Raw genomic sequence first — 13,752 nt, 5'->3', positions numbered from 1 at the left:
TTCCTAGGCTCCCCTTCCAAATAAGCCACCAGAACCCATGCTCTTGGTTCTTGTCTGGGGCTTTGCTTTCAGGGGAACCCAAACTAGGAGAATTCTTACTTAGACAGTTTATGGAAAGGTCTTCCTTTCTGGTGACTGGGATGCAAATGTAATGGCTCGTCCGTCCCCTTTGACCATGTTAAGGAAGATCATTCTCTATGAATGAGGAGTTGGTAAATTAGGAGGCACGTGGGTCTGTAATGAATCTGTGGATTACCATACCAGCCCTGGACTGCTGATCTCCCATCTTCTTGTTCAGTGAGAGAACAAAAGCTTGTGTGTTTAAGCCCCTGTTAATTTCGGGGGTGGAGCATGAGCAAGGAGTGACTCACATGCCACTTAATCTCATTCTGACTACCACTGCAACCAAGGGCTAAATGGACAGTTTGGTTTGTCATCAGATTGAAACTAAATTATACCTGACCTTCATCGCCACAATGATGAAGGGTTGATTGCATGAGGGACAAGCACGTTGGTTTCGGATGAGAACACTAGACCAGGAGTCAAGCAACTAGGGGGCTGTGTTGACCCCCAAGGAATGGTGCATCTTACATTCTCTTGGATTCATTTGCTTGATCTCAGGGTCTCTCTTGATTTTTACATACTGTGATTCTATGAATTTAAAGTATTCAAAAATTCACTTGTAAAAACACAACACCGGAACCATCATGAATTGTAAATGTGGGGCATTTGTATTTGCATTTTGAAGTTTCCGCACTAATAAAATGATGAGCACATCTTAGCCTGCATGTGCATGTATCTTTTTTTAAATGATTCTTAACATTAGAAGCTCCACGAGGCGTTATTAAAGTTTATTATCTCACTTGCTGTGAAGACAAACTTTCCTTGCATATTGGTAGATATTTACAAAACTGTTCACCTGATCGTGATTCTTCAGGCTGATAGGAACCTTCACATGTTCTTTTCCTTTGCCTGGACGGTACCCAATCAGTCTATATAATGAGACAGGCCAGAGGACAGGGAATTATGCCCCAGGACAGTCTTTGCTCTGTCACTGGGCTTTGCATGCAGAAACCACAATTTATGATGTGATCAAGAATGATATTAGTTGGTAGTATAATGAGCTTGGGATTGTTGGATAGCCTCGATGTACACCATGACCTTTGCTGGATGGAAAGTGTCAGACTTGGGCATATGCCTATCAGTTGTGGAGAAAGACCCTCCTTTGGGGAGTCAAGGGTCATAAATTTTGTTTCTAGGCAGCATATACGTATGCAGTTGCCTGGCAACCATGAGAGCAGTTAAGTCCTTGCTATATGATGCTGTAAAGGATTTCATCCATCTTGAAAAGCTAACAGCATAATTTAAATTTTTGAAGCAGAGTGTGGGTGTTCTCAAGTGGCAGAGCCTCATCTCACATGTTGTTGCAGACTTTAACTGCATAAACTTGATGTTGCTGAAGTTTTCCGCATTAGGGATGTTGTAAACAAAAGGCTAGAACTCTGAGGAGAGGTTGAAGGAGACATCCTTCACTAGAATGTATTCAGTACCAAGTAACAGAAAACCCAACTAGTAGTGTCCTAAAGCACAAGCATGTTTGCTGTTTTCTGAACAAGAAGCTTAAGAGAAACAGTTTCATGGTTGACTTAGCCACTCACCAAGGACCCAAGCCCCTTCCTTGCTTCCGTTATACCATCAGTGATGTGTTGGCCTTCATCCTTTGCATGGTTGCTTTATGGTCACAAGAAGGCTGCCAGAGCTTTTAGTACCCTAGTGTCCCAGATTAGCATCCAACATAGGATAGGAAAGAATGACCTTTTGTGTCAGGCTTCTCTTGTTTATTGTTTCAGGAAAGTAAGGCTTTCCTTAAAGTCTTCCAGCAGATGTCCCTTTTATTTCTCTCTAGCCAGAACTGGGTCACATATGTCTCCCCTCTTAGACTGGTCATTGGTAAAGGAAAACTCAAGTCAACTGCACTGGCTTAGACCAATCATGATACGGCCTCTTGGACTGGGGGAAGGGCCTATCTTCCCTGAGCACATTGCTACCTTCCAAATTCCTGGGAAAGATAAGTGTCTTGAGGCACCTGGGTGGCTCAGTCAGTTAAGTGGCACGCTTCTGCCAAGTGCCTGCTTTTTGTTGTGCTACTGTCTATGGAGTCCAGTTGTTGGTTATTAACGCTATGGATCCCAACCGCTCCTGCGGTACAGGTGGTTCCTGCACGTGCGCTGGCTCCTGCAAATGCAAAGAATGCAAATGCAGTTCCTGCAAAAAGAGCTGTTGCTCCTGTTTCCCGGTGGGCTGTGCCAAGTGCGCCCAGGGCTGCATTTGCAAAGGGGCATCGGACAAGTGCAGCTGCTGTGCCTGATCCTAGGGAGCCTGTTTCTGATGTAAATAGAGCGATGTGTGCAAACCTACAGTGTTTCTTGGTGCTTTTTGTTTTGGATACAACCCTGACCAGTTTGCTACATTCCTTGTTGTTTATCCTTATAAAATATGTGAATTACATAATAAAAGCTGTGGACTTATAAAAAAAAATCATGACCTTTGGCTCAGCTCATGATCCCAGACTTCTGCGATGGAACCCCACATCGGGCTCTCTGCTCAGTGGGGAGCCTACTTCTCCTCTTCCTCTGCCTCCAGCTTTACCTACTTGTGCTCTATCTATATATTTATTTATAAATAAATAAAATCTTAAAAAGAAAAGATAAGGGTTTATGAGGAAGGGTATGGGATGTCTGGCTGCTGGCTATCTCACAGTATTGCTACAGTTCCTTCCACATTATTCCTTATGTGTGGATTGCTTATCTATGGAAGTCAGAGGTTGCAAACTCACCCTTGAAATGTTTTTAAAACATTGAAATTAGAATTTACAAATAGGGACAGTTAGCTTTAAAAATTGGATTTTTTGAGTATGGGGTGATTAAAATAAAAACTTCTTTAAAAATTGGATTTTTCATTTCGCAAAAACTTTGGTGATTTGGCAGCCTTTGAACAGCATGCATACGTGGGAGTAATTAGCTCAAGGGATTGCTCTTGTTGGTTGGGTTCTGTGCACCACGCTCTTCACCCCTCCCGTTCTTGGGCACGTGGACTCTACTCATGCATATTATTTTCCTGGCCTCCATAGACATTTGTGCCTGAAAACATTAATATAGATGCTTTTTTCTGTTTCATGCACACATTTTGAAACAGGAGACTTACAGTCAGACTGGTCTATTATGCTTCGTACCCTAACTGCCACCATGCTCTGTCATCCTTCCTAGGTTTGGGACTCTTTTGCTTTTCTGGACTATGTTTATTTTATGCCCATGGAAAGTAAGTAAGTGTCATGGTCAAGAGCATGGCTTTGGACCTAATACAGAAGTGGTTCGAGCCCTGGAAAAATCACTTACTTTCCCTTCACTTTACATCTGTAAAATCGGATAATAATGGTGTCTAACTTGTGTCGTTGATTAAAAAATGAGCAGAGTGCTTTGTTCCCATAATGCTAATCTTGCCAGAGATTATGATGAAGAAGATGATGATGTTATTCTTAGTCTGTGTTTATTATATCAGCTAGTCCTTTGGGTGCCATTTTGGAATGCAAAACATAGCATCTCCAGTGAGTGGAGCTGGTGAATGGCACCTCCTGTAGACCTGGAAGAGGGTCCTTTGGGTGATTGTGCTTGAGGGGCAGAAGCCATCTGGAATAGTTTTTCTACTGATTTCAGAGTAGAATCAGATCCACCTAATTCATGCCTCCAGGTAACACAGCACAGCTCTTAGAAATTTAGTCCTGCACTTGAGATCGGCTCATTTCTATTCAGACCAGGGCACATTCTGTATTTATACTGTCAAAAATCAGTGGCTATTTTAGTTTGTGCCTGGGGACATGGGAGACAATTCTGGACACCTCTAATGATCTTGAAGAGTCGTCACTCCCTACCAGGATATCTCTTTACTTCATTGTTGGATTTTGGTCTTGGTTCCAAGACCTGAGATTTATCCATATGTAACTCGATCTGGAAAGAATTGGAGGTCACAGTATAAATGAGGCCAGATTAGAAGAGTTATTTGAGGGAGTCAGACAGGGTATCTTGAGGTCAGTTTGTTGCTCTATTTCATTCTCAAGACTGGTTGTGTGGATCCTAGTAACTTAGTAATCCCAAAGGAAACCTTAGGGGACTCATTTTAACTCCATTTTTTTTTCCATAGTGAAATTACAAATTATTTGAGTTAATAACTAGTGGGAGTGAAAATGGAGAGATAGATATACCCTCTCTATTGTGAGTGTAAAGTAATGTAGGAAACTTTGGATTGGGCAGTCTGGAAACTATCAACCATTGTTTGAAATGTTTTGCCCTAGACATTTTTTGAAATTTTTAGCAGTATATCCTATCAATATAGTTGACCAAGTATACAAAGAAGTTCATGGCAGCACTGTTAGTAGTCATGAGAAATTGAAAGTAAAATAAATACCTATCGAAGGGGCCTTATAATACAGTATTAGGGGTCTGTGCATAGAAATTACTCTGCAGCCATTAAGAAGTATGGAGTAGATCCCCGTGAGTTGACATGAAAAGATGCCAAGCGTGCGGCAGAACAGTATGTTTTATATAAACGTGTAAAAATGTATGCCTGTATTCAAAAACAGAAATGCAAGCCAAATTGTTAATACTGGCTCTCTTAAGGAATGAAATTACAAGGATATGAGGGTAGAGGGACAGGACGAAGGAGAGGCGGCAAAGTTTAATTTTTAATTTATAAGCTTTTGGACATGTTTTGCATAACATGTACTCTAGCTGTAATTAATGTTATACATTTGAGAGGCTGGAATCAAAACCCAAGGAGGCCGAATGCTCCTTCTGAGGAACGGGGTGGAACGTAGAGTTTGAGAACACAGGTTCTAGAACCAGGCTGCCTTGGCTCAAACCCTGGCTATTGCACTGACCAGCTGAGTGTCTTCAGTCAAGTCCATGGACTTCTTGATGCTTTGCTTGTTTCGTTTGTAAAAAGAGGAGAATAATGAAACCTCCCCTGGAAGGTTGCTGTGTAGATTCAATGAGTTATGGTATGTACAGGATTTAGAAAAATATTAACTATTATTGTTACCATTATTGCACAATTACAGCAAAAATGCAGAGGTGACTGGAGTGATTAAAAAGTTACCATGGGCATCTGGACTCTAGTGCTAGGAATTTCTGAAATGCAATGAAATTCTTTTGATAGAAAGTAGCATATGTTTATTTTTAGAAATCACATCTGTGGGAGGAGGCAAGTGGCTAGCTAGATAAGGCGAGGAGAAAGAGAGGCCCTTACCTGTAACCGAGGAACAAAGTCAGCAGTTCTGAACTAAACATGTATCACAATGGGAGCATAAAACACACCATCTGTAACTGACAGATCCAGAGAGGCAGAGGAGGGGACAAAAGGGGAATGTTTCATAACTTTCAATCATCTCTGTCTTCTTCTTCCTCTTCTGCTAATTCTTCACCTTATCTTTTCTCCCCCAACAAGAAGTCCCGCATTTGATCCAGATTTTCTCTGTTTATGGGACAGCTGATACAACAATAATGTATAGTTCACCGAAGAGCCGGAACATTCCGCAGAATAATCAGACAGTCGCTCGGGAATGGGAAGACCTGCTCAAGGATGAAAGCTATCAAAAGCAAGTACTCTAAATGAGTGGGCAGGGGCCGGCAAAACAAAAGCATTTGATGGACAATGCTTGGGAAACCAGGATAACTTGACTTTTGGTCCTAAGACTTAATTGAGCTAAGAAACTGAGTGCTGAAATCATTCTCTGTTGTTGCTCAGATGAAAAGCCAGCCGGGCTGTAAGAAGAGTGACCGATTGACATTGACAGTCTTCCATCTGGAGCTTAATCTGTCTCTATACGTCTGTGACAGTGGTGTGTCTTTCAGAGCAGGTTCATGTAATTCTGAAGGCCAAGCATCAAGTAGGAAGCCAGAGTTCTAGTCATTAGTCACGCATCTGGGCCACAGGGCAATTCCAGGGTGCCGCCTTTGCTTGCAGCTGGAGAAGATATGATGGCCCCTAACATGGTTCCTAATGAGGATTCCTCACAGATGACAGGGCTGGACTATAGCAGCAAGGCACTGCTGGGAAACAGCTCCCTCCTGCTTAAGGGAGCCTTCCCTCTGTGGTCGGCTTTCTTTCCTGAGCCACAGACTTGGCTTCTGATGGACTGTGTCCACTGTAGCTCATTAAGGGGTTGGGCAGCGGCAGGCCCAGCTATGTAAAGTACAGAGCTGCTCAGTTGTTCCCTGCCCTCAGTGCCCTGATGACCAGCGTCTCGATGCTTCAAAGGAATAATCATTAGATGTTTCATTTGAAGCAGGTTTGGGGGACCTGAAGGTTCCTTGAAGCACTTAAGGGCTCGGTGTCCCCTTACTTGAAAGAGAATGTGTGGCCCTTTACAAATGAAAATATTACTCAGATAGGATAATTTGAGAAAAGGATACACTATGATACAGATTCTCTTTTAAAAATCATAGCAGTAGGTATAATGAGACTCCCAAAATTAACCAGTTCTCTTCAGTTTGTGGGTTTTCAGTTTGTCTCAGTGCTTTCTGTCCCCCGCACCCCCCCGCCCCACCGCACTGCCAGAAAGAAGCCCACGATGAATTGAATGACTTTCATTATCTGACAAAAGCAAAGCATCCCTTTTTCTTTTGGAACTCAATTCAAGTGTGAATTGAGTTAGCTGTGGTCGATGGGACATTATGTAAAAATGTTGGACAGTACTTTGAAATTAAGTTTCATTTGTGAAAGTTACTATAACACTGTTCAAATGGATGATTTTTGTATTGACTCCATATGAGCTAACAGCATAACAATAAATTGTAACTCAGGGAAATGCTTAGCTGGGGAATGAAACACCCTAGTTTGCTATGCCTACAAGATGGAGAATGTAGAGAAGTGAACAATTATGTGCATGTGACCAACTATTCTCAGTGTTTCTCTCTACTGGACTCAGGAAGTCATATACCTAGAGGAACAATGTCGTTTGGTAATTCAAAAAGTAGATTCAGGACCCTGACTGGGACTCAAATCTTGGCTGCATTATTTATCTCTATATCCTTGAGCAAGTCCATCCTCTTCTCTGGACTGTGCACGCTATCTGTAAGATAGGGATAATAACATTGCCTACTCTGTAAGGTTGTTGGGCTATGTGAATGGGTGAATGAGAATGATGTTATTTTAAGGGTAATCTTAAATTTGTGTTCTACTCGTGTATGCATGGCTTATCACCTAGGACTATCCTGGAGATGTTGCTCCTGGGCTGTAGGGTTGAGTAAAGCAGCCTTTTGGGCCATCTGTGGAGACATGTGCTTATAGAATGGTAGAGCTAGAACATCAACAAAATAATTTCTTACATTTATGGAGCACTTACTACATGACAGGCAGTGTTCTATGTGGGCTATGTGCATTCATGATCTCATGAAACCCTTTCGGCAACTTTATAATGTAGGTATTATTTGATCTTTACTTTTTCCTCTGATATTAAAGAACTTGCTCAGGTCTCCGAGTTGATCACTGTTGGAGGTGATTCTTGAACCCTGGTCTGCTTGATTCCAGGTGCCAGCTCTCACTTAATGTCATTATAAAGTTCTGTGATCCAAAGAGCCATTCCTACCAATTGTCTGAGTCTTTCAGATAGTTAGTTGTCTTGGCTCTTGTTCACTTTTCTTGGTATAAAACAGCTTTGGGTTGTGAGAAGAAAAACTTTTCCTTGCAGGTGAAATATGTTTAGCTGGATTTATTTTGCATTTTTAGTGATGTTTGACTCTTCATCTGGCTCTGTGATTAATCTGCCACAGGAGTGCAGTGAACCTTTAATTATAGCTTCTATACCCTCACTCCTTCCCCTATGTATTTTTCTACTGTTTAAGGTTCCAATGGGCTAGATGTTCTGAAAGAGGTTTAACCGATATGTTAACATAAATTATGGCCTTTGTGCACCAGAGAAGGAAAGTTACAGTTTTTAGGTCTATCCAGTTTGTGGTATTTTTTTCCTGCCAAAGATATTCACCTCCTTTCTTTCCTTTACTTACTGTGTGGTTCATTGGAAACCACCAAGCACCCTTCCCTGGTGGTGGTTCTGGTAGGTTTTTCACCACTGTCTTTGACTATGGTCAGACTGGAGTAACATAACCAATGCCACTTAAAGGGAGAAATTCTTACCACCCTCCAGTATTGACTTAATTTTTGTTTTATAATTTGGTCACTAAACATGTAAAAATATAAAGCTACACACATTTTCTATGTGTGTAGTTCTTAGACAAATATGAAACTAAAACACATTTATAAACTGAATGCAATCAGAATGACAAATCCAAATTCAAATTAGCAATATTAATTTAACACGATGGATGGTGTTGTTTTATTTAAGCAGAATCATCTCTGGAAGTATCAATATGGGATATCTATTAGGTCAAGGGTTCTATATAGCTTGTCAAGCTTGTGTTGGCCTGAGCTATATGATGACTCACATCCTCCTAACACTTTCACCTGCTATTAGGGGACAATTTACTGATACCCTACCCTTACTCTGACGTCTTGGGACACAAACACATTATTTAAATGGCAATTTTGTCTCTTTTATATCTTTGGCTTGTGATGATTAAAACAGCACTACCTGATAACACCCTGATTTTATTTTTTTTTAAAAAGATTTTATTTATTTATTTGACAGATAGAGATCACAAGTAGGCAGAGAGGCAGGCAGAGAGAGATGAGGAAGCAGGCTCGAGCAGAGAGCCCAATGCAGGACTGTGGGATCATGCCCTGAGTCGAAGGCAGAGGCTTTAACCCACTGAGCTATCCAGGTGCCCCACCACCCTGATTTTAAGATGCACACCCGGGCCCAGAAATTTTGTGCTGGTGCTCACACTTTAGGTATCATGTGACTGATCCAGAGTGCATCTGGAACATTTTAAATGAGTGTTATCTAAATGAAAACAAAAATTAAGACATTCTTCAAGAATCTTCAGACCCCCGAGAACATGCTCCAAGAGCCCAGCTTGAAAAAGAAGGTGTCAGCACTCCCTTCTCTGTGGACAGAAACTCTGTTCTCTTTCCTGGGAATGTTGTCCCCTTTGAGTGTTGTGTGACTCACTCCCTCACTTCATTGAGGTCATTGTTCAGTGTCATTGCCATGGGAAAGCCTCCCCTGACCACCCAGAAGTAGCACTCCTCCCAGCGCAGCCCCTCACTAGGCCCTGTTTTTTCTTCAGAGTGCTCATCCCCATCTGGCATTATTGCTAATTTACCTTCCAGTCTCCACTGGGAGGATGCAAGCTCTTTTGAGAATGAACTTGGTTTCCTTACCACTGTGTTCCCAATGCCTCCCATAGGAGGTGATAAAGATCTGTTGAACCAGGGAATGAGGGGCCTTGCTCTCTATCTCTGTTCCTTTTTGCTGCGTTCCCAGTCCCAACCTCCACCTGGGTAAGACTCATTTTAAAAACCACCTCCACCACCGCCTTGAGTCCCTCATTGAAACACCAGGAATCTTTACTGAGACTTCTTTTGTTATACTCCTGGATTTTGCCTCCTGATATTTCTTCTTCATTTTTATCTCCTTTATTAGACTCTGAGTGCCTCAAGGACAGTATCTGTGTTTGATGAACCTCTGTAATTTCTCGTATCTGGTGTGAATGCAGAAATGTAGTCATAAATGGGAATCGTCCTGAAAATGTAGAGTAATTGGCACTAAATATTATTCAGTTCTGTTCCACAATATTCTGCAGAGTGATTGGCACGTTGTAGGAGCTCGATGAGGGTCAATGGATAGCAGGTGCTCTAAAACATGATAAGCTCTGGGAGCAAAATTATGGTCGGCCTGATGTTAATACTATAATAGAAGAAACTCAATTTAATTCAGCTGGCTTTTATTCATATCTATTATGTGCAAGTTAGTTAGACGTTGTGGTGGCTACAATGAGGAATGTGTTGCCTTTGAGTTCACAGTCGGGTGGAGAAAACCAATAGAGCGAAAGAGACAGAAACAAAGGTAGTGTTTGTTTGTTCATCCATCCACTTACTTATTGTTTCTTCAGATAGGGAGTGTTAATGTGCTTACTAACAGATTTAAGAAAAACCCAACATAGAGTCTGGCTAGAAATTTATTCTAGTGGAAGAGAGGGACAAAATGATACTAATGATAACTGTGGTCAATGCTGCAAAGGAAAGGAATGCAGTGGCATCAAAACACATGTGTAAGGTGCCCTAATGTGAGTCAAAGAAAGTTCTCCGTGAAGCAAGACACTGAACCGAAACCAGGGGCAGCAGTAGGTGAATAGTATGTGCAGGGGATACCTGCACTCTAATATGGTGATGGGAATATGGGTCAAGAGAGAAAAGAATTCTGACCATAGGCCTGGAGAGCTTCATGGAGAAGGAGGTTTTGACAGGAACTTCAGAGACAAAGGTCGTTTTCAGGTACATGGTTGGGGAGGAGAAGGTGGTCCCACAAGAAGACCAGCCTTACCACAGCACAGAGGTAGCAGCACAGAGATGTGGTTTGAGAATTGTGCACAGAGAGGAATGGCTAACTTGCAAGAGTCGGTAAAGAACCTGGCCAGTGTAATAATAATCATAGTTATGAAATACAGAAATATGCATGGACCACGAGCCACAAATTCGAAACCTTTGCTGCTCGAAAGTAAAAGCTTGCTGTGTTGGAGAGGCTAATAGTGCATAAGGAACCAGCTAAGATCATTCTTAGCTGCTGCTACTGTTCACATTTTCATCCATTAAAGATCTTTATCATTAGCATTGTATGTCAGCCTTTTAGAGCAGCTTATCTCATGGAATCACAGATAACTTTTCTTTTTGAGAAAAACAATGAGATAATTTTTTAGAAAAAACATGACAAATTATATTGAGTTGACATCACTCAATTACAACCACATTACTGAATTACACCTGTTCAGCCGCGAGCTGGGGAATTTATTAGCAAAGCCTCCATTAAAGCTAATGGGAAATAGAGTTCCAAAGCTCTTTGAATCCACTGCATATTCTGTAAGAAGTGTTTTTCGTGTTGGGACCACACTCTGGGCTTGAGAGGAGCGAACTGTGAGGACTTTATTTCTCACAGGATTTGGGGAAAACGCAGCGGTACTGTTTGTTTACACAGGCTGTGACATCAGGGACCAACCGGGCTGTGAGAACCCATTTAGATGTGCCTTTTCCAGCCTCCCGATAGATGACCCTCTCTTCAGCCAGAGAGACATTGAAGAGCCATTCCACTCTCAGAGCTGTGTTACCTGCGTTTGAGTTTTCATTACCTGGCCATTATGCTCACTGCCCACAGCCACCTCCGCTTATTGATTTGGGACCTGTGCCAGTTTCTAATTGTTTCCTTCAGATTGGGTTTGCTCTGAATTGCTGACTCCTGTCTAGTAATTTCTCTCCTCCATATTGTTTCCTTTCCTTTCCTTGCCTAAGAAATTAGCCATTTCTTAAGTAGCCTCAGAAGCCATGTGTGTGACCCATCAATTCATACCAGAGCCACAAGAAACATGGTGACTTTTTCTTCTTCTTCTTCTTCTTCTTCTTTTTTAAAATTTATTTACAGAGATCACAAGTAGGCAGAGAGGCAGGCAGAGAGAGAGAGAGAGAGGAAGGGAAGCTCTCTGCCGAGCAGAGAGCCAGGTGCGGGGCTCGATCCCAGGACCCTAGGATCATGACCTGAGCCGAAAGCAGAGGCTTTAACCCCTGAGCCACCCAGGTGCCCCAACATGGTGACTTCTTAAAAATTTCAGAGCACATGAAAAAAAATTTCCAACAAACTTTGGCTGCTTCTCTCCAATCTCTCCCCGCCCCGCCACATCCCTTTTTCCCTCCCAGGACATATTTTCACATGTGAATACATTGTGGGTGTCCTTCTTGTTATTTAACTGAGAATTTCTCAAGAGACATGGCAGGTTGAAGAATTTGAGATCTCTTTCGTACTTCTTTTTCAGCTGTTTTCCCAACAGCTGCTCACTTCCCAGGATGGATTTGAAAGAGTCCTTCCCGGTGGAGGGTGGGAGGAAGTGCTTCAGATCCTCTTTTCTCTGTCTTCACCATTATTCAGTGTTCCCTTGGCAAGGAAATGTACTTCATATTATCTCATTTTCCCCTTAACATTTATCAAAATACTGTTGCAATTATATCATGAAGCAGCACAAAATTTGGAAAGTTCCCTGTTCCTGTTTACTTTGCAAATTATATCCAGTATCAGGACAAATATATTTAGGATAGAAGAAAAAGCTAACAATCATCTTAGTTTTAAAAAAATAATAGATTAACTGGCATCTAAAGGAATTGTCAGCCTCTCAATCGATGGGAGAACTTTGGAACTTTGTTTTAAATAGCATTCATTCAGGACCCCTTGTTGGCTCAGTCAGTTATGTGGCTGCCTTTGGCTCGGGTCAAGATCCCAGTGTCCTGGAATTGAGTCCTGCATCAGGCTCCTTGCTCAGCAGGGATCCTGCTTCTCCCTCTGCCTGTTTATACTCTCTCTCTCTCTTTCTGACAAATAAATAAATAAAATCTTAAAAAGAAAAAAAACTATATAAATGAATAGCATTCGTTCTGAGCACAGGGATAACAGGATGGGGTAGTGCAGCCCTACTCCAGTGGTTGTCCATGCGGGGCTGACAGTGTGGAACAGAACCATTGCAGAAACTGAGAGTAAGTTTTGAAAATACTCATGTGCAAAGAGGAGTAAATATGCCTGTTGAATCTAATAAAAATAAACTTGGGGTTTGAATATGACTACCTTTTTTTAAGATTTCATTTTTCTAGTAGTTAGTTTTATTGTATTATGTAAAACTATTTAATCTATGGCCATTTAATCTATGGCCCAACCTTCATCACAGTTCATTTGCAGAACAATGGTGTCTTTAGGTTAAAAACACAAGCCCAAGCATAGTCCGTTCATAGGTCTTGGGTGTGAGTTCCACGTATGCCATTTACTGGCTATTTGACATAGCCAGTTACCAAGATTCTAATCCTCATCCTCTGTCCTGAAACATGGGCTAAGAGGGTACTATGCTTACCTTGTGTTTGAGTACAAGGTACAACCCATTGTGGCTAGGATTAATGGAGATGTGAGAGGTAAGCTGTACGGTTTTCATTCAGATAAGTTTGGTAGCCCTGGCAAAAACTTGAGTGAAATGCCTGGAGCATAATAAAACTGAATAAACACTGCTTATCATAATTTATAATTAAGTAAACTTGTGTAAGACTTTTACGCTTATTTGCAGGATCTTAAGAAACAAAATGCAGTGAGACCCTCATTTAGGTCTTATATACATAAAGTTCTCTCAGAACATGGACTTGAAGGAAAACTTCATACTTAGACTCCAACAAAAGTCTTTCCTCAAAGATTATACCCTTATTGGTGTTCTCAATCTTATATCTTCTGACGATATATGGAAATTACTAGAACCTGTGTAGTGAAAGCATCCTCATAGAGGTAATGCACATTCCTGGTCATCATTCTATGCAGTGTGACTTTCACTCTGCCTCAGGAATTTTGACTCTATTTGGGAAAAAAATGGTCCCACAGAACTCCTTGGTAAATTTTCTCAAATTAACTTGCAGAACTTTGTACAGAGAGCTTTGGGCACCCACCCCCCCAGACTCTTTCCTTTTTCATGCGTTGTATTTCTTTCCTGGCTTAAAATTTGCATCATTGCTATTTGCTCAACAAACATCCATCAAAAAACCTTTTGAGGCCTGTCATTTGCAAAC

At 41.5% G+C, this 13,752-nt stretch overlaps 2 protein-coding genes across 9 annotated transcripts in view; both read left to right on the top strand.

The window, feature by feature from the left end:
* FHIT (fragile histidine triad diadenosine triphosphatase) overlaps positions 1-13,752 on the top strand; it is a 1,430,768-nt gene that overhangs the window by 160,474 nt on the left and 1,256,542 nt on the right. The window lies entirely within an intron of this gene.
* On the top strand, positions 2,114-2,538 carry LOC131824082 (metallothionein-1E-like). Its single transcript, XM_059161375.1, has one exon. The coding sequence runs from the start codon at positions 2,183-2,185 to the stop codon at positions 2,366-2,368; it is 186 nt and encodes a 61-aa protein (XP_059017358.1). The 5' UTR covers positions 2,114-2,182; the 3' UTR covers positions 2,369-2,538.

This window comes from Mustela lutreola, chromosome 2 (assembly GCF_030435805.1).
Source record: "Mustela lutreola isolate mMusLut2 chromosome 2, mMusLut2.pri, whole genome shotgun sequence".
In the NCBI taxonomy this organism is placed as follows: Eukaryota; Metazoa; Chordata; class Mammalia; order Carnivora; family Mustelidae; genus Mustela; species Mustela lutreola.
Note: the sequence above shows the minus strand (reverse complement) of the source record. Positions and strands in the feature narration are given on the sequence as shown.

Excerpts from the sequence above, each read along its gene's own strand:
- LOC131824082 (XM_059161375.1), top strand. The coding sequence starts at position 2,183 with ATGGATCCCAACCGCTCCTGCGGTACAGGTGGTTCCTGCACGTGCGCT.